Below are 20,256 nucleotides of genomic sequence, written 5' to 3'. Positions count from 1 at the left end.
AATTTTGAAACTTACTTTTCTGTTTTCTGGCTTTGAGAGACAGAAAACAGAAAGCAAAGTTTAGATGGCGTTCCCCTTTTAAGCCCTGACGTGTTTCACTGTCATTTTAGAACATGTCTGTTGCCTCACTGACAGCTCAGTGGAAAAAACAGTCTGAAAACATACCGGAAAACACATAAAAGTCACTGAAAAGTACAAGGGAGAGGCTTAAAACTAGCTCTCTCAAGTTGGAAGTGCAACATTTCCGACAGTATTTGAAGGCAGCACAGTGTAGCGCTGCCCTTCCAGGAAGTGGAGAACTTGCAGACGGTAGGTGCTGTTTATGGAAATAATATTCTATCAATCCGACTTTATAGTAAAAAAGACACTCTTGTAAGGTAGCGTTTGACTGAAGTGAGAAGATTAATTGTAAATGTGACCACAGAAACTTCCAATCCTGTGAAATAATGTCTGTGTATTTGTTTTTTACTGTCAGAACAGTAGGTACACTGCACTTTACAATTTAACAGTTGTAAAAACTTTATGGGCATGCTCCATAATAAAGGGTGCGTTCCACACATTTATATACAGTCTATGTTTTCTCATTTTTTCGTGTGCGTGATAGCTAGAAGGAACAAAACATCCAGTTTGACAGAACTGAAAGTAAAGTTTATTACAAAGTCACTGTTAACCCTTTAAAAACCGGAGAAATTTATCTTGATTTCTTTTAAAAACAAAACAGGAAATTGCCTAATATTAAAAACTAAACAACAAAAAACAACATGAAAGCAAGGCAAACAAGACTTGAAAAGAGTGCTTTAAAAATGTCATTTTGTTACAGTATTTTAAATAGACAAGTATGACAATTAAAAATATAGTTTTTTTGTTTGTTTTTTCCCCCAAAACGTTTTCTCATGCTTTTTTAAAAATAATTTTCTGCATTCACAAATTCCTTGCAATTTGTGGACCATTTCTTATCAATTTGCTCATTGCCTTTTTTCTTTTTTACTTTTTCTTTTCTTTTTTACAGCACCAGTTTACTCAGAGCTCTAAGGTTTAAATATTGGTGAAAGGCATTTGAAAGCAGTATAAGTAAAGTAAACTCGCTCCATGTTTCAAAGAGTTTAGGACCATAAATATTTCCTACAGGGACATTGTTTTAATGGGGAATACAGGCAAATCACGAACACTGTAGGCTACTGTCCGTCAAAATACAAGACCTTAAATATATATGGATTTTAATTGAGGAAAAAAACAAGAATGGGTTTTTTTTCCATATTATTTATTAATTCATTTCAGTTTTTATTCATGTATTGATTCAGTCTTTCGTGTTTTGAAATTTACAACCAGACCAATTGGTGCAATCCTTAGTCATCAGCAGTCTGGTCATTTCATGGAATTCCCCTTCTTGAATCACTTTAACACAGAAACGGTGTGAAGAGTCCAACAAAAGAGGAAATCCCTTCATTCTGGGCAACAGCTACAGCATCCATTAAGCAGAATGGACAGCCAGGAGGTGGGGGGTTTACTGGAGGAGTGCCTCAGAGCGGCTCGGCAGTCCACACAGGCCTCTGAGGCACAGAGGCTCGACTACTGCAGGTGCAGAGGTCAGACACAAGATGGTGCTATTTGTTTAAGTTTTTCGTTTGGGCATGGGTGAAGGTCAGATAAGGATTTGGATAAAAGTTAATGTTGGTAACTTTTATAAAATGCATTTTGTCATATTGTCTGAAACTGTTAGTATATCCAAGCAGTAGTACGTAAGGTAGATAATCTGTTAAAATCATGTTTGTTCTCCTCCTCATAGTCCTTCTAGTGGTGTTTGTAATAATCGATAAAAGCTGTTTTACTTTGATTTTGTCACAAATGATTAATCCTAAAATAACACTGAAGCAGTTCTACAATATAAAATACCCACAACTGTCCCATCCCCTCTACTGGAGGCTCCGGTCTCAGTAATTTGCAAATTATGTTGTCGAGTCAGAGGACTTTGCTTCCCAATTTGTCAAATAAGAGCAAAAACAATGTTTTCCTAAAAGCAGTCTTTAATTCTTTTCGCTATTCTTTAATCTGGACCCTATTTTCCTATGTTTTTGTGTCCAAGTGACTGAGAAGAATAATTTTTTAAATTGGTCCAGTATTGAACAAGAGTGCTGCAGCCAGTAGCAGCAAAACAGGTTGTAATGTAACCACTTGGGGAATATTTGCACCGTTATTGTACATCTGCTAAGACTGCTTGTTTTCGCTACTGACAGACTCAGATTTTTATTTGAGAATTTACATATAATATACCTACCCTACAATTCTAACATTGCTATCACCAAACCTACTCAACTTCAGTGTAATAAACAATCATTTTATTATCATAAAATGTACCTCATTCAAAGTTGACTGAAAATAAAACTCCCAAAAAAACATCATAGTTCATCTTTTCAGTGTTGCAACAATCACCACCACCGGTTTGGTTGAAATTCACACAGTTATATGAGAAAAAAAATGCTGGATCTGATCAAACTAAAATGACTATTTATTTAAATAGGATCTGGTGAGATTGTCAATGGTGAATTAGGGGGATGTTTTTGTTGAACAAGAAAGGATTTTACTCATTAAATAAAAGTCTCGGATCCCTTTCATAAGGTTCTCAGACACTGAGAATAACAATCTGACCAGTATCAAAAACTGTTGTTCTCATCAGTTATTTGAACAAAAAAAGTGAAAATAGGGTCCAGGTTGGAAAATTTGGAGATTACCCTTGAAATAAAGTTATTTTCTCTTGCAAAAAGTTACCACGTTTATCAGGTATTGTCTGTTTTAGTTATGCACAAAGTTTTTGGTCCTGTTGATCTCACACACTTTTTGCTGCATTTTGTACAATTATTTACCACAGACTCGCTGTGTGCAGAACTAGCCTCTCTCCTGCAGGAGGCGATGGAAATGAAGTGGCCTTTTGTGCCTGAGAAGTGGCAGTACAAGCAGTCAGTCAGCGCCAATGACAAGACCAACCTCAATGACCTCATCAGCAAGCACCTGTCAGAGCTGCTGGTAATAATGACACAGCTAAGTAATGGTTTCTTTGCAATGTTTACTGAAAAAAAATCAACTGTATTTATGGTTGCTGCACGCCAGGCTGTTCTAAAGGCTTCCATCGTGGCTCGGGAGGCACGTGCAGCACTGGCGGTGGTCTTCTTAGTCGACCGATTCCTCTACTGGACGGACGAGTCCAGCCGCCTGCTGAAGATCACCAAGCTGCTCCACAGACGCCACCCTGACACCCCCGTGGCCCCCCAGCTGGTCATACGGCAGGCTAGAGTCTACTTTAACTCTGGTACAGTGTTTTGGAGGGCTGAGGTTGATGGATGAATAATATTTAATTCATCCTCCTAATAATTGATTTGGGGGAAATAATAGTGCTTGGTGCAAACTCATAACATGGATGTGTGAAAAGGCTTTGTCATAATTACACATTGTCATTATGGAGATATTTGATGTTTTGTTACACAGAGATGGATAAACATTTCAATCATCTTCCCTCCAGGCAAACTGCAGAAGGCGGAATACATCCTGAGTAGCCTGATTAACAACAGCGGGGCCACAGGTAGCTGCTTATGTTCTTTTAATTGCCTTTAATGGTGTATTATGTTGTTATTTACCAGCACAATAAAACCAAATCTCTGTTTTCTCACCCAGGTTGTTGGGTGTACCACTCTGAAAGTGACAGGGCTCTTGTGCAGGCTGTTAGTGTTCAAGTACGTGGAATGATTTTGCAAAAACTAGGTAAGATGTTTCTTCCAGAGTGAGAGAAACTAGTTTACTTCGCTGATGCAGTCATATCATGGCTTTTTTTTTGTGCTCTTCTCCAGGCCTGTGGCTCGAGGCCGCAGAGCTAATCTGGGCCTCTTTGGTCGGCTTCTATGCACTTCCTCAACCTGATAAAAAGGTAGCACAGAGACACAACCACAACATGGCAGTTGACATGGTTTGAGCCTGTAAACATCCCAATTCACACAAATTTTTAACTTTTACTTGCTGCATGTATGTGTATTTTCTAGGGCATTGGAACCTCCCTTGGCATACTGGCCAACATATTGGTGTCTATGAACGATGAGGACTTCCACGCTTTTAGGACCAATCCAGATGCTGATTTGGTCAGTCTAACTGATATAATTTTTTTATAAACTGTATGATTTTTAATATTCATTAAATTCCTGGAAAAGTTATGAAATCAGAAAAGCTAAAATTCACAGAATGTTTTGGAAAAGTTTTGAAGATGAATTGTTTTGGCTATTGTTTGAAATATGGTCATAAAATCCCAAAATAACGTCATGCTCCTTCATCACTATTTTAAAATCTACTGCTGCACTCTGTGTTACCAGTATCCATTATCAGTATCATGTGATGCACTCAAACCAGACAGGCATTGTGTCATAGCCAGGGCCACACCTGCTTTTTGGGTTTAAAGAAATGGGGTGTGTCATCAGGAAGGAAACAAGAACATGCCAAATGAACTATTGTGTAACCATTTAAGCAATAGATGCACACAAACTTGTCAAAATTATTATTTGCACACATTAAAATGCAATGCATCTTCAGAAAAACCACCACTGAACACAATACTGTCTTTTTACTTCATGCATGTTGTAAAATATAGATTAACCTAACTCACTCTGATAGCCATGTTCCTACATATGATCTACCTCTGCATGAGACCACATACATACTATTTACCTTTATACTTACCTGAAATGCTTTAAAAACAAAACTTGTGATTTGTCCAAAGATCATAAGACTTAAATTTTATTTAAAATTATCTTGAAAAGGTCCTACAAAGCATCAAATTTGTGCACCTGATAGCCTACCTGTAGGCTACCCTGCTTGTTTATGGCTGGAGTGCTAGCTAGTTTGATTATGGGAGGTTAAATACCTGGGAAGTGCATGTTTAATTAGTTTCAAAATTAATTGTTAAAAATGTATGAGAACTCTCTACATTGTTAACTTTGTGTAATTACTTGTCTGTGTCTGGCTTATTGGTTGGAACAGTCTCTCCTTGGGGACGGGGGTCATCGTCTTCTTTCAGCAGCACAGGCAGCTAAGATGGCAGTGGTATACAGCCAATACGCTTCGCTGTATGTGCTGACCAATGTGGTAGGTTGTTCTATTGATTCACTGCTGTAAATAATCAACATATCTCATGGTTTCTCTGATACTGACACCGAAGAGGTATAAATCCTACTTACTGTTGCCTCAATGATTCTTTGGCTTCTTTCTGACCTCCTTTTTCTTTAGGCAACTCAAGGGACCTGCTTGTTATCGTACAGTTTCTCAATGGAGTGTCCTCCCTCTCAAAGGCAATCCCTCTTACTGCAAGCCAGAGAGGCATTTGCAATCGGCCTGCTCACCAAAGCAGAGGGTGAGCTGGTCACCAGCAAGCAAGAGCTTCACACCTTCCTCAAGGCTGCCTATTCTCTCACTGTCGCTCACAAATGGCTCGGCACTCCTCGGGAGGTCGTGGCGCAGGCAACTCAAGCTTGCCAGAAAGCTTTAGCGAATTTCTATGACTACTGCAATGCAGATACCCAAGACAAAGACACCATCTGTGCTGAAATCATGCATCAAGTTGCCCAAGTCAAGCTTCTGTTAAGAGTGGAGCCTTTCCTTAATTCAGACAAGGGGTCTTTTATCCCCGACAGCTACAGAAATATCAAAGACGCATTGGTACAGTTCACTCTGGAAGGTTTTGCCAAAGTGATGCAGAGGTTCCAAAAGTATCATGCATCATTGTGCGAGGCAACCAACACAAACTGCAAAGGGACAAATGATGAGATACATGGGGTGAGGTTATGTATAACTGCATTGGGGACAACCATTGGTACCCTCAATACTGAATGCAGCACTGAGGCCTGCAAAGTCCCTCCCAAAAGAGAAGAGCCACAACAGAGAGGTACAAATTCATGTGGTAAGGTGCCCCCACCTCAAAAGCCTGACCTGTGTACCACCTTAGAAAGCACAGATGACCTTGGCTCTTCATGGCAGAACGTCTCTTTGAGTGTTTCAGGGTCTCCAAGGCCCAACAGCAGCGGCTTCATAGGAAGTGTTGCCAGCGAACGTGAAGCAAACGCACATAATCAGAGTTGTCTGACCACTGAGGTTGACGACAGCAAGTTGGAATCTGCTGATAAAAACAGGAAGCGAGACTCACAGGGCTATAACTCAGGTGTCAGTTCCCACACAGTCCTGAGATCTGCATTACCTGCCACTTCCTTCTCCCATGTGAGCAGTGATTCAGAGAAGTTTGAAGTGATACAAGCTGGAATAGAGACGCTTGGTACTGACGAGGATTGGATGGCCGACGTTGTTGATGTGGCGCCGACGCCATCTGTAGCTGAAGGAGTGGCACAATCCTTGTCCCAGCTAGCTCTCAAAACATCCAGCTCTCTCGGGGACAGTTTCGGTTCCCAGTCGTCATGGGAGAAAATCCCAGCTGATCTGAGGTCCCCCACAATCAGAAAACCTCAGTCAAGCAGCCCATCAAAAGCAGGAACCAGCCAAAGCAGCAAGTCGTCAGAGTCTGATGGGAGCTTCTTCCTTTTGGAAACACTTGATTCCGAGAGCAGTGATTCAGCACATGATCCCACGCACATAAACCACACATCTGTATGGGAATCCAGACCTGTGAAGAACCTTAATGTTGACCCAAACATGGAGACTGAAGTGGATTCAGTTTCTGCAGAACCTGCTACTAGGAACTCCTCAGCAACCTCACACCCAAACCTTTCCCAGTTTGTTCCAGAGCAGTGTGCTTCCACCGAAACCTCCACAGAAAGTTCATTTGAGATGCTGGAAGAGCATCAAAGTGGACACAGTGAAGTTACTCCTACAGAGAAAGCCAGTGTACCTCAGATGAAGAACCCCTCATGCTACAGTTGCCAAAAGCATAGCACTGTAGCTGGCGACGTCCCTGAGAGTCAGTATTTCTTGTCACAGCAGGATTACCAAGCCCTACTGGCTGGAGTTTGCCATGAATGTCTCCTGAAGAGGCTGCAGAGTGACAAGATACAATTCAAACTCAAGGCACACAGAACTGCCTACAGTAAGTATGAATTCCAATTGGTGTTGAAATTTGTCCATGTCATGGGTACAAAACATTGATTGCAACTGTCTGCTGATCACTCATGTCATCTTTACCAGGTGCTCTTCATTTAAAGTTCTCCAAAGCCACGGGACTGTGGACCACCAGGGAGACCTGTGTTTACATTGGGGAGTCGATGAGGATGCAGGGCAAGCAGAGAATGGCAATATGGGTGCAGTTTTTACACCAGGAGGAGAGGTTAAGCAGGTATGCAGCTACATATTTGCACATTCACACCAAGGGGTAATGTGTCCATATTCTTATTGGGATAGAGGGCTAGGTTGCAGTGTCAGGGTGACATGGCGCTCCAAATTGAGGTTTTTGAGAGGCATACTCCAACACGAGTATTATGAGAAATCATTGGCAAAATTGTTGCACAAGAAACAAAAGATCAATGAAAATGATGGTACACATGATGTATCAGGGTCTTTGAGAGTAATCCCATTTAATAGGGGAAGGTTTCAACCATTACTTCTTGTAACTCTATTCTGGGGGGTAATAGGGCACTAAAAAATGGGGTGTAAGGGTAAAAATAAGAAATAGGATTGGGACCAAGTGTAACTGTGTATTTATGTCCTTAGTTATGTTGGCAAAGATTACTTAAAGCCAAAGGAGATCCAGTTCCACCTGAAAGATGTGGAGCGACAGATGACAGCCCAGTACTATGTGACTGAATTCAACAAGAGTCTTTACGACAAGGAGGTCATGGCGCAGATCTTCTTCATTCCCTCGGAAGCACTACTGGTGAGGCCAAATCGTACCAAGACCAAATTTACATACAATACATATTAAATAAATGTTTTTTCCATATAATGAAAGTAGGTATATCAAATGCTGCATTAGAATAAAAATGACTTAATTTGACAATAAATACCACTCAAATAGGACCAATGCTAGAGATAGCAGAGTTCAGAATAGCCTGCAGCAGTCTTGGAGCAGTGTTGGTTGAAATTCAAAAGTACCCCACTACACCCTCCAGTTGACAGCCAACAACTAGAAACACAATCTCAAGACTGTATTAGAGCCAATTTGATGGCTGTTAGTCTAAAATGTAACATGAGTCGACATTATGATACAAATAATATCTTAGTGGCGAGTATTCACTCAAGTGTCTTTGCACACACTCCAAATAAAAACCATATACCAAAACTGAAAGTATTTTAAGTAGTGACAGACCACTTACTGTTTTCATTCCATTGACTTGTGGAGATATAATAAAGACATTTGATTTCTGAACAAAATGATACTATAAAAATTTACATAACTGTATTTTTTCTGTATATCTGATTTAGGGATGAACTGTTCCATTAAATATTTCCTAACAACAATCTTGTTTTCTGTACTTTTTAATAGATTCTGAATGAAAATGAGATTGTGGGCTGTGTAACAGTGGAGCCCTACATGCTCGGCGACTTCGTCAAACTGACCAACAACACCGGAAAGAAGGACAAGAGTTTCCAGGCTACAGAATATGGCCTTGCATTTGGGCACTTCACCTACCTGCTCTCCAACAGCCAGGAGGTTGTTGTAGATCTGCAAGGTGTGTGATCACTGAAATCACTATTTACTATAAATCATAAAACTTATTTCTCAATTGTCAAGGAATCATCTTCCTTCCTTTTTCACAGGATGGGTGACAGCCAATGGCAAAGGGCTGACCTACCTCACCGATCCTCAGATTCACTCCACTAAGACACCCAAGGGTCCCTCCAACTTTGCTGCCAGAGGCCTGAAGTACTTTCTGGAAGAGCAACATGGACCAGAGTGCAATGGCATTTGCCAACTGCTCAAACTACCTCCAGTGGTCAAACAGTCACAAGTTCTACATCAGAAAATTTGAGTTGTTTGGAGGTTTGTGATTGAGTGTTTGTATTCCCAAATAAGTGAAAAATGTATGTTTTTAGCTTATAAATACAAAAATATGCATTTGATATAGGTTTCTGAAATTATCCATTGCAACAATGAACTGTATTTTACATGTAGATAAATTGTGCGTTTTCAGCTCACTGTAAAACAAATCTGTTTTAAAAGTTTAAAAGTTAGTGTCTGAGCTGTGGTATCCCGTTAAAACCTGAGTAAATGTCCTTAATTTTGTTTCAAAACAAAAACATGAAAAGGACAATGAAAGAAAAAGTTACTCAGAAATTATCTAGAAATTAGTAAAAAAAAAAAAAAAAAAAGTACGAGAAAGTTAAAAAAAAAATAGGTTTGAAAAAATGAAAAAGACATGACCTTTGAAAAGTGCTTAAGAACATAATAATTTTGTAATACTGTATAGTTTTGAATAAGTAATCATGATAATTGTAAACATAGTTTTACCCCTCCCTTTCATTTTTTCCGCTGCATACTTTTCCCTAGTTTTTAAAAAAAATAATTTTCTATATCTACATATTTTTTGCAGTTTGTGGAGCATGTCTTACCAACTTGCTCATTGACTTTTTTACCATGTTTTTTTTTAAAGAAATCGCACCTGCAACCTGTTTAAATACATGTAAAAGGTGTCTGAAAGCAGCACAAAAGAAGTTATATCACTCCAGGTTTTAAAGGATTCAGTCTTTAAGTTGTCTGAATATGAGAAGACAAGTTCAGGTAATTTTGTAATGACCACAACTTGTCTTTTTAAATTCAGTCAACTTAAAAATTTCCTGCAGCCAGTGGACTAATTTTTTTAAGTTAAAACAGTTTCTTTTTACAGTAATAACGTTAGAAACACTAAAACAGATTTTTATAGATACATTTCATATTAACACAGCATAGATATTATCCATAAAATCATAAATATAATTTAAACAGATTTTTTGCTAAATACTTAGATCATAAATTAAGATACTGAAATTATGGCCATATCCAGTGTTGGTAAGGTGATCATTTCTCTTTAGATGTACTTGGACAAGTTCCTGATAAACCTTGATGATAAGCCGGTCTCTGATAGTTAAAGCTTGCCTCCACTTCAAGAATTAGTTGGGGTTTTGGGGTTTGTTTTTTTTAAAATAGCTAATACTTGTTTTGCTTTGGAGGTTTTGTAATCAATCACTGTCTCATTGTTATGTGACTGGATTGCTGTCAAACTGGACTGACAGCGCAGGAATCACCTGACATTGACAGATAATGGCAAGCTCGTGCTTCAAGAACATTTTCCGTCATGAGCACTGTGTAGAAGTGAACTTTTGTCGCTTGTATTAATACTTCAATGTTAGGTATTTGTTTTTATTACAGTTTTTTTCCGGTCCAGTTTTTACTTTGATAATTAATTTGTTTCAACTGCAGATAGAAAATAAAAATGTGGACATACTAATATGAGCAGTGACTTTCAAAAAAGGATGTAAAAGCAGGCTACAGATGAATAAGGCATCAATTTTTATTCATAATGGGGATGTGTCATAATACATTACCCTTATATGAGTACAACAAAGCAGAAAATATTTACTTAAGCTTCTGCAGTTCAGCCAATTAGGTGACTGCTGTGTGTTGTTCAGTTCGGACAATCTTTTAAGTGTTAAGATCTCTTCGTCACTGACAAACATTTGCTTAAATGTTATGTAATTATGATAAAATATTTTCCTTTTTCTCTTTTACCCTTCAGGCCTATCTCAGTGTTGCATGAGTCGGAATAGTAAAGCCAGTGTTGATAATAATGAAGGAGAACATGTATTTGTCCCTTGTTATAGGGGAGAGTGGGGTCATGTGAAACATTTTTGGAATGACACAAAAAAACTTCTATTATCACAGACTGCTTGAACTGTAATGAAAATAATTTGTCTACCAATAATTTACCATGTTTTTTAGGGCCTGACGAGAATATAAAAGGCACAACTTTGTTAAATGTACAAGGAGTGCATTCTCACCCCCAGGGCTGTTGGGACAATGGGAAGGGTGAGTTGGCACACCTTGTTGCTGGCTAAAAATAGAAAAGAAAAAAAAAGAAAAAATTAAAAAGCGGACTCAATTTGAACATCTAGTATTTACAATGTCACTTGTTCCAACATTTCTTTGCGAATAAATGAAACATTTGTAATTTTTTTGTATTTTCATAAAATACTGAGATATGGTGTTTGGCTGTCTTCCGGGCCTTCCTCTCAATGACACATATCGGCTCAATGAGGCTTCCATAGTAGCTGATAGATTTCTGTAAGATATTGCAAAAAAATTAAAGTTTAATAGTTGAACTCTGAAAATACAAAATAAAACACTCACACACTGTTTTGTCTACTTTTTTGTGCATTTGTAAGGTAGAAACAACAAATGGTCCCAAACTTCTAAGGGAGAGCGGACACAATTTGGACTCCTGTGCTAGCTACCAACAAAAATTCAGACAACTAACACTAGTACCAACTTGGCTAGAAAATCTGCTTTTCAGATTTCTTTTTTATTATTATTTTAAGTAAGATAAAAGAAAAATAACAAAAGCCAAAACTGCACTTACAAAAGAACTGTAAAAAGGAAGAAATAATCAGAAGGCTGAGATTAAAAGTGAAGATGTTGTGGCTTATTATGAGCATTGTAAATGCACTGTTCCCACGGCCCCCACTGCCCCCATGTCCCAACTGACCCCACTCTCCCCTACTAAATTCAGTCAAACTACATGATTGCAGTTCGCTTACAGTGTGACTTTACCCTTCACTGTGTAAGTAAAAATGCAAGTGTAAATATTGAATTGGGGGGGGGTATTGTGAATGTAAAGGCAATGCTGCTGTTAAATCAAGAATGAGGCAGGAAGATTGTGCAACAATCAGGTGCTTTAATCACTGCAGTCACACACCTCCATATCATATGACAGTGATGTCATTGATAGAGATATTAGCACATTCATCCAAAATCCAGTTCTGGGTTTATTAACCACCTTCTTCAGTGAGCACAAACAACATTCTTTACCCCTGACCTACTGTGCACAGACCTCACAGTTACTGTGTTTACATGCACTACATGAAAACTTAGCATATTTCACTGAGAAGTTATGTTTTACATTTACCAAAATAATCTGACTCATGCATGAAATGTTAACAGATATAATATTTCTTAACAATCACAAAACCCTCTGTAAAAAAAAATGTTAACAAGCCTATAATGGACATGAAGTAGGACAGGTGTGTAATTTGTAGAGAGAGATACCGCCTCTCATGGCCTTTTGCCTGGTTGTTAACCTGATAACAGCTTTTCACTCAGATGTATGGGTGAAATAGGGTTAAACATAAACCCCGGAAGCTGGACTTCTCGCCTGGAGCCTCAGTGTCTGTATTTAAGGAAGTGACTTCCCTCTGCAGCGTCAGATTGTTTGCAGCAACCTGACAACAGGAGCGTAGAATCCTACAACATGAGACTCTTTGTAATATTATCATGTTTCCTGGCAGGCTGCCTGGCTCAGAAGCCTCACACATGCTGTAAGTATTTTAACAAAGAAACACATTGTCATTTTGTACTTTTTCTAAACTACAGAATATTTGTGTTGTCGCTGTTTTTCATCGCTGACTTATTTAAGGCTTATTTAATGCTACTCTACTGTGTCAAATATGTGCTTTTCTTGAATGCAATGATATATTTTTTCACATCTTCATCTGCAACACAGCAACTCCCCCTCTCATGAGCGGAGCCCTCACTGTGGTGAGTGTTTATTGTGTTTAAGTGTGTTTAATGAGGTAGTAAAGCACAACCTGAGCATGATGAGTAAGCCGAAGTACAATGTGTGAAAGAGGGCAGCTCAGTTGGCGGCAGAAAATGTTTTTAATTTCCATTTCTGCATTTTTTGTTTTTTTGAACTAGCAATCGCCAAATTTCTGTTCACTGTGTTTCCAGCAGAGATTGTACCAAGAATAGCTTTTTTTTACAGCCAGCCGTCGTTGCATTTCCAGGGGAGATTATGCCACGAAAAGTGATCTTTTTTTTAGCATTTGCTGCATTTCCAAGAGACTATGCCTTGAAAAGCTTTTGTTGTTTGTTTTTTGTGAGTAATTACTGCATTTCCAGTAAAAATTGTGCCATGAAAAAGTTATTGGATTTTAAGTTAAACTAACGTTTAAGTTTAAGGTACATCTCTAGGGAAGATTGTACCATGAAAAGCTGTTTATAGGTTTGTTTACAGACACGTACAATGCTAAAATTTATTCTGGCTATTGGGTTTAAGTGGGAGTTGTAAACTTACTTACATGATCTTTCTCCAGTCCACACAGAATGAAAAGCTTTGGACTTATGCCAAATACCTGTACGATGGATTAGGACAGCGGTTGCGCCTCGTGGAGCTGGGCACTTATGAGAATAAGTCATTCACCTACGATGCTCTGCTGCTCTTCAGAGAGGTACCCAACTTATCATTTTCAATCATGCTACTGAAATGAAAATAAGGTAAATGGAGGAATGGAGTGTATGGAGAGCATTACAGTTCGGGGAAATTGAAAAGGCAAACGGCATCTGGGGTACACTACAAAAGCAGTGCAAATTTGCGATTTTCATGCGTTGATTTTGCTTCATCCAGCGCTGCATACACACAACACCAGGCTAGTGTGCAGGAAGATGTTTATGTGAAACTTCAGCTTTTTTTAAAAAAAGTATTGAATAATTAAATGAAATTCAACAAAATAATATAATAAGTACATGGTAATAAAACCAACAGCTGCAATATGTTGGGTAGTAATGTTCCATATAATGAGTTATATAGAAATGTTCACACACACAAAAACAGTAAAAATTAAGTAATCAAACTTGATTTAGGTTTACTAAATATCTGTTGGAATATAATTTATATTTACTGACTGAATAAAAAGAATTTGGGTTCACTAGACCAAATAAATCATCAACTCATATTTCAGCACACTGTTGTTATATTTAACACTTTACCTTCTTTATTTTATTTTTTATTTTGGTATTCGAGGACTTTAAAATTTTCTCCCTGCTAAAAGACACACTGAGTGCATTCAATTTGTATTTGCTCTTAACAAATAATAGCATTTTAAGCAAATTACTGTAGCCTAAGTGTAGAAGTTGTATTAAACAAAAAAATGTTGAATTAATCAAAAAATGCATTGAACATCTTCATCGACTACTTTGATCCATCAGGCAACCATGTATGAGATTAATGAGCATGACCGTACCTGCAAGAAAAAGCCTCTGAAGGCAGACTTCCAGCCTTGGGCAGTCCCAAAAGATGCGTCTCTGGTGGGCCAGGCTGTTGTGGGCAGCTCCTCTGGACCTGGACAAGGACTCCTGGTCAACACTTGGACGGGAAATCTGTCCAATAAAGCAGGTGAGAGAATATGTAATGGTTTGAACTGCCCTAACACTTTATTCATCTATCCCAGTTTAACACTGTTATTTTTCATCTCTGGCCTTACAGGAAAGTACATGACCACAGTCACTGAATTTGGATGCATTCCAGTCAGCACTGTGTACCACACTGACCAGTTTGGATGGGTGGTGACCAGGTTAGTTTACATTAACATCAACACTAAAAATCACCCTATAGAGCATAAAGGACAGTATAATAGCAACAGGCCAAACACTGATTCTAAAAAATGAAATATTTATGAAATATTTGCATTTGGCCAAGTCAATTTTATGTCACTTTATGTTCACTAGCTTTTTCAACAACGTCATCGGAATTCCGGATCCTGGTCAGCTCAATCCGCCAGACTTCTGCATGGATGCAGAGATACAGGCTAATGTTGAAAAGGAGCCGACAGATTTCCTCAGCTTGTTCCTCAACAAGCATTGAGAGGGCTTCCTTTAACTAATGTCCGCGTCGTCTTTGTGTTTTGAAGTTTAACAAGTGGAGCTACTGAATCGTTGTTTGGATATGTGGCATACATGACTTTAACTCAAGCATCTTGAGTATCTGTGACAAAATCAAATCAAATCAAATTTTTCTTTACACTTTTTTCGTTTCATTTACCCATTTCTGCCCTAAACCTAAAGCTGCACTTACAAATGTTCTCATATCGACAATGGATTTAAAAAAAAACAAAAAAACCCAGCAAATTTAGTGGTTGTGTGTGTGAAATGCATCAAAATTATGAGCTGGGTACATGAAAACAATTCAGGCCGTATGACAAACAAACAGTTTCATTGTGTAACAGTTGCAATTTGGTTAGGTTTAAAAAACAAAAAAAAATTAATTGTTTAATTTATGGGAAATTTCATGGTTTTGGTTAAAGTGGTACAGGACCAAAGTGACATATATTCTCTGCGTGGTTACATAAAATACTTTACTACTACTTACTACTTTACAGACTTTATGTTAAAAAAAAGCATGTAAAGTTATGTAATAATGTTGACTTTTACATTTTACACGGGACACAAACAACAGTTTCCTGGTTGAAAGTCCCCACACAGCTGTTCTGTATGGCTGTGTGGCTTTAATTTGTGTGTCCACTATGGCGAAAGAGCTTCATCAACATTGCATTTGCATACTTTTCTGGTTCCCAGGATGTAACTTTAACACATTTCATGCCACCACCACGTCAGTTGTTGAGTTTTTGTGTCTATCTCACATGTTGCCATGAGACCGGGATGCTCTTTCTAACAACCTGAGGATGTGTAACTACATGTCATTATTATCAATAAAAAAAAGCATATATTTTACCATGTCTCTGTATGTAATGACAACATATAGTAAATGTAAAAAATTCTAATATTTGGCCCAAACAAATTGTCAGTTTTAGGAATTTAAGAGTTCACAAAATTAACATATTATATCCAATAAAAAAAAAAAACAATTAACACGACTATATGATTTTAGAAATCAACATTGCTGCACTTAAAGATGACATGCTAAAATTATTTTTTAATACTACAAAAAAATCTTTATGATAAGAGAAGCTATTGTATATTTGTCTTGACGAAATTCTCCCTGCTAAATTCCCTGGGGAGAAAATATTGGACGTCATTAAATATTACATTTAGCCTACTTTGCCTTGATTTTATAAACTGTGTGAATACCTCCTTAGTGTATCATAACAAATGTAATGTAAAGTCAGAGTGCATTATATGTCATAAAAAATATATTATACTACATATGTGTTTATTATGTAAAAAAATGTCAGAAAAAGTCATTGTGGATAATGACATATACAATGTCAAAAAAATAGTAGTATATAGCAGTAATACTATAGTAGTAGTAGTAGTATTACTAATAGTAATATGAAATTTGTGTTATAAAAATAACACAAATGTCATTCTATAATTATAATCCTTGAATTGATAAAGACATCATAGTAAAGTATGTTTTCTAAAAAATCATAAAAACATCATACTATAGTCCAAAAATTTAAAAAAACATCATAGTGTAGTATTTCGTCCAAAAATTGATTAAAACATCAAAGTATAGTATGTCGTCCATTGATAAAACAATTGATAAAAACAACTAATAAAACCGACATAGTTTAGTATGTCATCGAAAAAAAAGGAAAATGTCATAGTATTGTATGATGTTCAAAACTTGATAAAAACATCAAACTATAGCATATCTTCCAAAAGATGATAAAAACATAAAATAGATACAAATGTCATAATATAGTATTTTCTGCAAAAATTGATAAAGACGTCATAGTATAATATATCATCTAAAAATGGATAAAAGCAATTGATTAAAACGACATAGTATACTATGTTGTCCGAAATTGGATAAAAACATCAAAGTATAGTATATCATCCAAAAATTGATCAAAATGTCACTGTATAGTATGTTGTCCAAAAAATTGATAAAAACATCATAGTCCCAAAATTGATAAAAACATCATGGTATAGTATGTCGTCCAGAAATTGATCTAAACCTCATAGTATGTCGTCCAAAATTGGATAAAAACGTCATAGTATAGTATGACATCAAAAAATTGATAAAAACAACATAGTATAGTGTGTCTTACAAAAATTGCGAAAAACAATTGCTAAAAACAGCTGATAAAAACAACAATTAAGTATATCATCAAAAAATTAATAAAAATATCAAACTAAAGTATATCTTCCAAAAGATGATAAAAAACATCATAAAATCGATAAAAATGTCATAGTATAGTATTTTCTGCAAAAATTGATAAAAACATTACAGTATAGTATGTTGTCCTAAAACTGAAAAAATCTCATAGTAGGACGTTTAAACATAGATAAAAACGTCATAGTGTACTATTTCGTCCAAACGTTGATAAAAACATCAGAGTGAAGTATGATGTCCCAAAATGGATAAAAACGTCATAGTAAGGTTTGAGTTCCAAAATTAATAAAAAGATCACAGTATAGTGTGTTTTTGGATGATTTAAACACTGTATGATATAACATGCCTCTACATGCAATACTTAGTGGTTTTCAGTTTTTTTTTTAAATGTCCAATTTTCTCCATGCTATAGCCTTGCTTTTTTGGTAATGTTTTAAATATGCTATTTTATGGCTTTTGGGGCCGTGTTTGGAGTTTTTTCAACACTGTATACTACAACTTCCCCTTACATGTTATACCAACTGGTTTTAAGCTTTTTTCTGGACATGTAAAATGTTGACATTTTCGACGTACTATAGCCTTTCTTTTTGATCATTTTTTCAACAAGCTTTTTTAATGGGTTTTGGCCTTATTGGATGTATTTTTAACACTGTATACTACAAAATGCCTCTTCATACTATACTAAGTCATTTTCGACTGTTTTTGGGACATTTCAAATTTTGACGTTTTCACCATTTTCACCAAGCTTTTTTATAAATTTTTTCAACATGCTATTTAATAGGTTTTGGGGCTGTTTTGGGATGTTTCTTCAACTATGACATGCCTCTACATGCTATACTAAGTCGTTTTCAGCTGGTTTTTGGGTATCTCAAATCTTGACATTTTAACCACACTAAAGCCTTGCTTCTTTGGTCATTTAGTCGACATGCCAAATTCTGCTGTTTTGGGCTCTTTTTGCAACTTTCTTTGCTATGTCGTGTCAAGGCAGGCTATTCTGCATGGTTTCCATTTTTTTATTTTCAACAGTTTTTGGGACGTGTCAAAATTTGACTATTTTGCCTTGAAATTTTTGGTCATTTTTTTCGACGTGAAATTCTGCTTTTTTTCACACTTTTTGCAACTTTCTTTGCTATGGTGTGTCTTGGCAGACTATTCTTAGCGGTTTCCAGCTGTTTTCAACAGTTTTTGGGACGTGCCAAATTTTGACATTTTTGCCTTACTATAGCCTTAGATTTTGTTTTCATTTTTTTCGACATGAGAAATTTCTCTTTTTGGCACTCTTTTTGCAACTTTCTTTCCAATGACGTGTCTCGACAGAGTATTCTAAGCTGTTTCCAGCTGTTTTAAAAAGTTTTGGGACGTGCCACATTTTGACATTTTTGCCTTACTATAGCCTTGGATTTTTTGTCACTTTTTCAACATGCCAAATTCTGCTTTTTTGGGCTGTTTTTGTAACTTTCTTTGCTATGGTGTGTCTCGGCAGACTATTCTTAGCAGTTTCCAGCTGTTTTAAACAGTTTTGGGACGTGCCAAATTTTGACATTTTTGCCTTACCATAGCCTTGGATTTTTTGTCACTTTTTCAACATGCCAAATTCTGCTATTTTGGGCTGTTTTTGCAACTTTCTTTGCTATGGCGTGTCTCGGCACAGTATTCTAAGCTTTTTTCCGCTGTTTTCAACAGGTTTTGGGACGTGCCAAATTTTGAAATTTTTGCCTTACTATAGCCTTGGATTTTTTGTCACTTTTTCAACATGCCAAATTCTGCTGTTTTGGGCTGTTTTTTTTTTGCAACTTTCTTTGCTATGGCGTGTCTTGTTAGTATATTTTAAGCAGTTTCCAGCTGTTTTAAACAGTTTTTGGGACGTGTCAAATTTTGACATTTTTGCCTTACTATAGCCTTGGATTTTTTGTCACTTTTTCAACATGCCAAATTCTGCTGTTTTGGGCTGTTTTTGCAACTTTCTTTGCTATGGTGTGTCTCGGCAGACTATTCTTAGCGGTTTCCAGCTGTTTTAAACAGTTTTTGGGACGTGCCAAATTTTGACATTTTTGCCTTACTATAGCCTTGGATTTTTTGTCACTTTTTCAACATGCCAAATTCTGCTGTTTTGGGCTGTTTTTGCAACTTTCTTTGCTATGGCGTGTCTCGGCACAGTATTCTAAGCTGTTTTCCACTGTTTTAAACAGGTTTTGGGACGTGCCAAATTTTGACGTTTTTGCCTTACTATAGCCTTGGATTTTTTGTCACTTTTTCAACATGCCAAATTCTGCTATTTTGGGCTGTTTTTTGCAACTTTCTTTGCTATGGTGTGTCTCGGCAGACTATTCTTAGCGGTTTCCAGCTGTTTTAAACAGTTTTTGGACGTGCCAAATTTTGACATTTTTGCCTTACTATAGCCTTGGATTTTTTGTCACTTTTTCAACATGCCAAATTCTGCTGTTTTGGGCTGTTTTTGCAACTTTCTTTGCTATGGTGTGTCTCGGCAGACTATTCTTAGCGGTTTCCAGCTGTTTTCAACAGTTTTTGGGACGTGCCAAATTTTGACATTTTTGCCTTACTATAGCCTTGGATTTTTTGTCACTTTTTCAACATGCCAAATTTTGCTGTTTTGGGCTGTTTTTGCAACTTTCTTTTCTATGGCGTGTCTCGGCACAGTATTTCTAAGCTGTTTTCCCCCGCTGTTTTCAACAGTTTTTGGGATATGCCAAATTTTGAAATTTTTGCCTTACTATAGCCTTGGATTTTTTGTCATTTTTTCAACATGCCAAATTCTGCTGTTTTGGGCTGTTTTTGCAACTTTCTTTGCTATGGTGTGTCTCGGCAGACTATTCTTAGCGGCTTCCAGCTGTTTTCAACAGTTTTGGGATGTGTCAAATTTTGAAATTTTTGCCTTACTATAGCCTTGGATTTTTTGGCACTTTTTTAACATTCCAAATTCTGCTTTTTTTGGTTCTTTTTGCAACTTTCTTTGCTATGGCGTGTCTTGTTAGGATATTTTAAGCAGTTTCCATCTGTTTTTAAACAGTTTTTGGGACGTGTCAAATTTTGAAATTTTTGCCTTACTATAGCCTTGGATTTTTTGTCACTTTTTCAACATGCCAAATTCTGCTATTTTGGGCTGTTTTTGCAACTTTCCTTGCTATGGCGTATCTCGGCACAGTATTCTAAGCTGTTTTCCGCTGTTTTCAACAGGTTTTGGGATATGCCAAATTTTGACATTTTTGCCTTACTA

The 20,256-nt window shown here is 37.0% G+C and overlaps 2 protein-coding genes across 2 annotated transcripts; both read left to right on the top strand.

Annotated features, from left to right (window-relative positions):
* The first annotated feature begins 238 nt into the window (after window positions 1–238).
* Window positions 239–9,228, top strand: alpk1 (alpha-kinase 1). Its single transcript, XM_042512645.1, has 14 exons — window positions 239–309; window positions 1,407–1,586; window positions 2,867–3,021; window positions 3,106–3,304; window positions 3,515–3,574; window positions 3,667–3,753; window positions 3,840–3,916; window positions 4,029–4,124; window positions 5,017–5,121; window positions 5,263–7,066; window positions 7,165–7,312; window positions 7,687–7,849; window positions 8,459–8,645; window positions 8,734–9,228. The coding sequence occupies exons 2-14, from the start codon at window positions 1,481–1,483 to the stop codon at window positions 8,943–8,945; spliced, it is 3,399 nt and encodes a 1,132-aa protein (XP_042368579.1). The 5' UTR covers window positions 239–309; window positions 1,407–1,480; the 3' UTR covers window positions 8,946–9,228.
* A 3,143-nt stretch (window positions 9,229–12,371) lies between these two features.
* On the top strand, window positions 12,372–15,673 carry LOC121962031 (ependymin-2-like). Its single transcript, XM_042512212.1, has 6 exons — window positions 12,372–12,483; window positions 12,669–12,703; window positions 13,261–13,395; window positions 14,153–14,339; window positions 14,430–14,517; window positions 14,672–15,673. The coding sequence occupies exons 1-6, from the start codon at window positions 12,417–12,419 to the stop codon at window positions 14,805–14,807; spliced, it is 648 nt and encodes a 215-aa protein (XP_042368146.1). The 5' UTR covers window positions 12,372–12,416; the 3' UTR covers window positions 14,808–15,673.
* Window positions 15,674–20,256: the final 4,583 nt, after the last annotated feature.

The sequence above is a fragment of the Plectropomus leopardus genome, chromosome 23 (assembly GCF_008729295.1).
Source record: "Plectropomus leopardus isolate mb chromosome 23, YSFRI_Pleo_2.0, whole genome shotgun sequence".
NCBI lineage: Eukaryota > Metazoa > Chordata > Actinopteri > Perciformes > Serranidae > Plectropomus > Plectropomus leopardus.
This window is presented reverse-complemented; position numbering and strand designations above follow the sequence as displayed.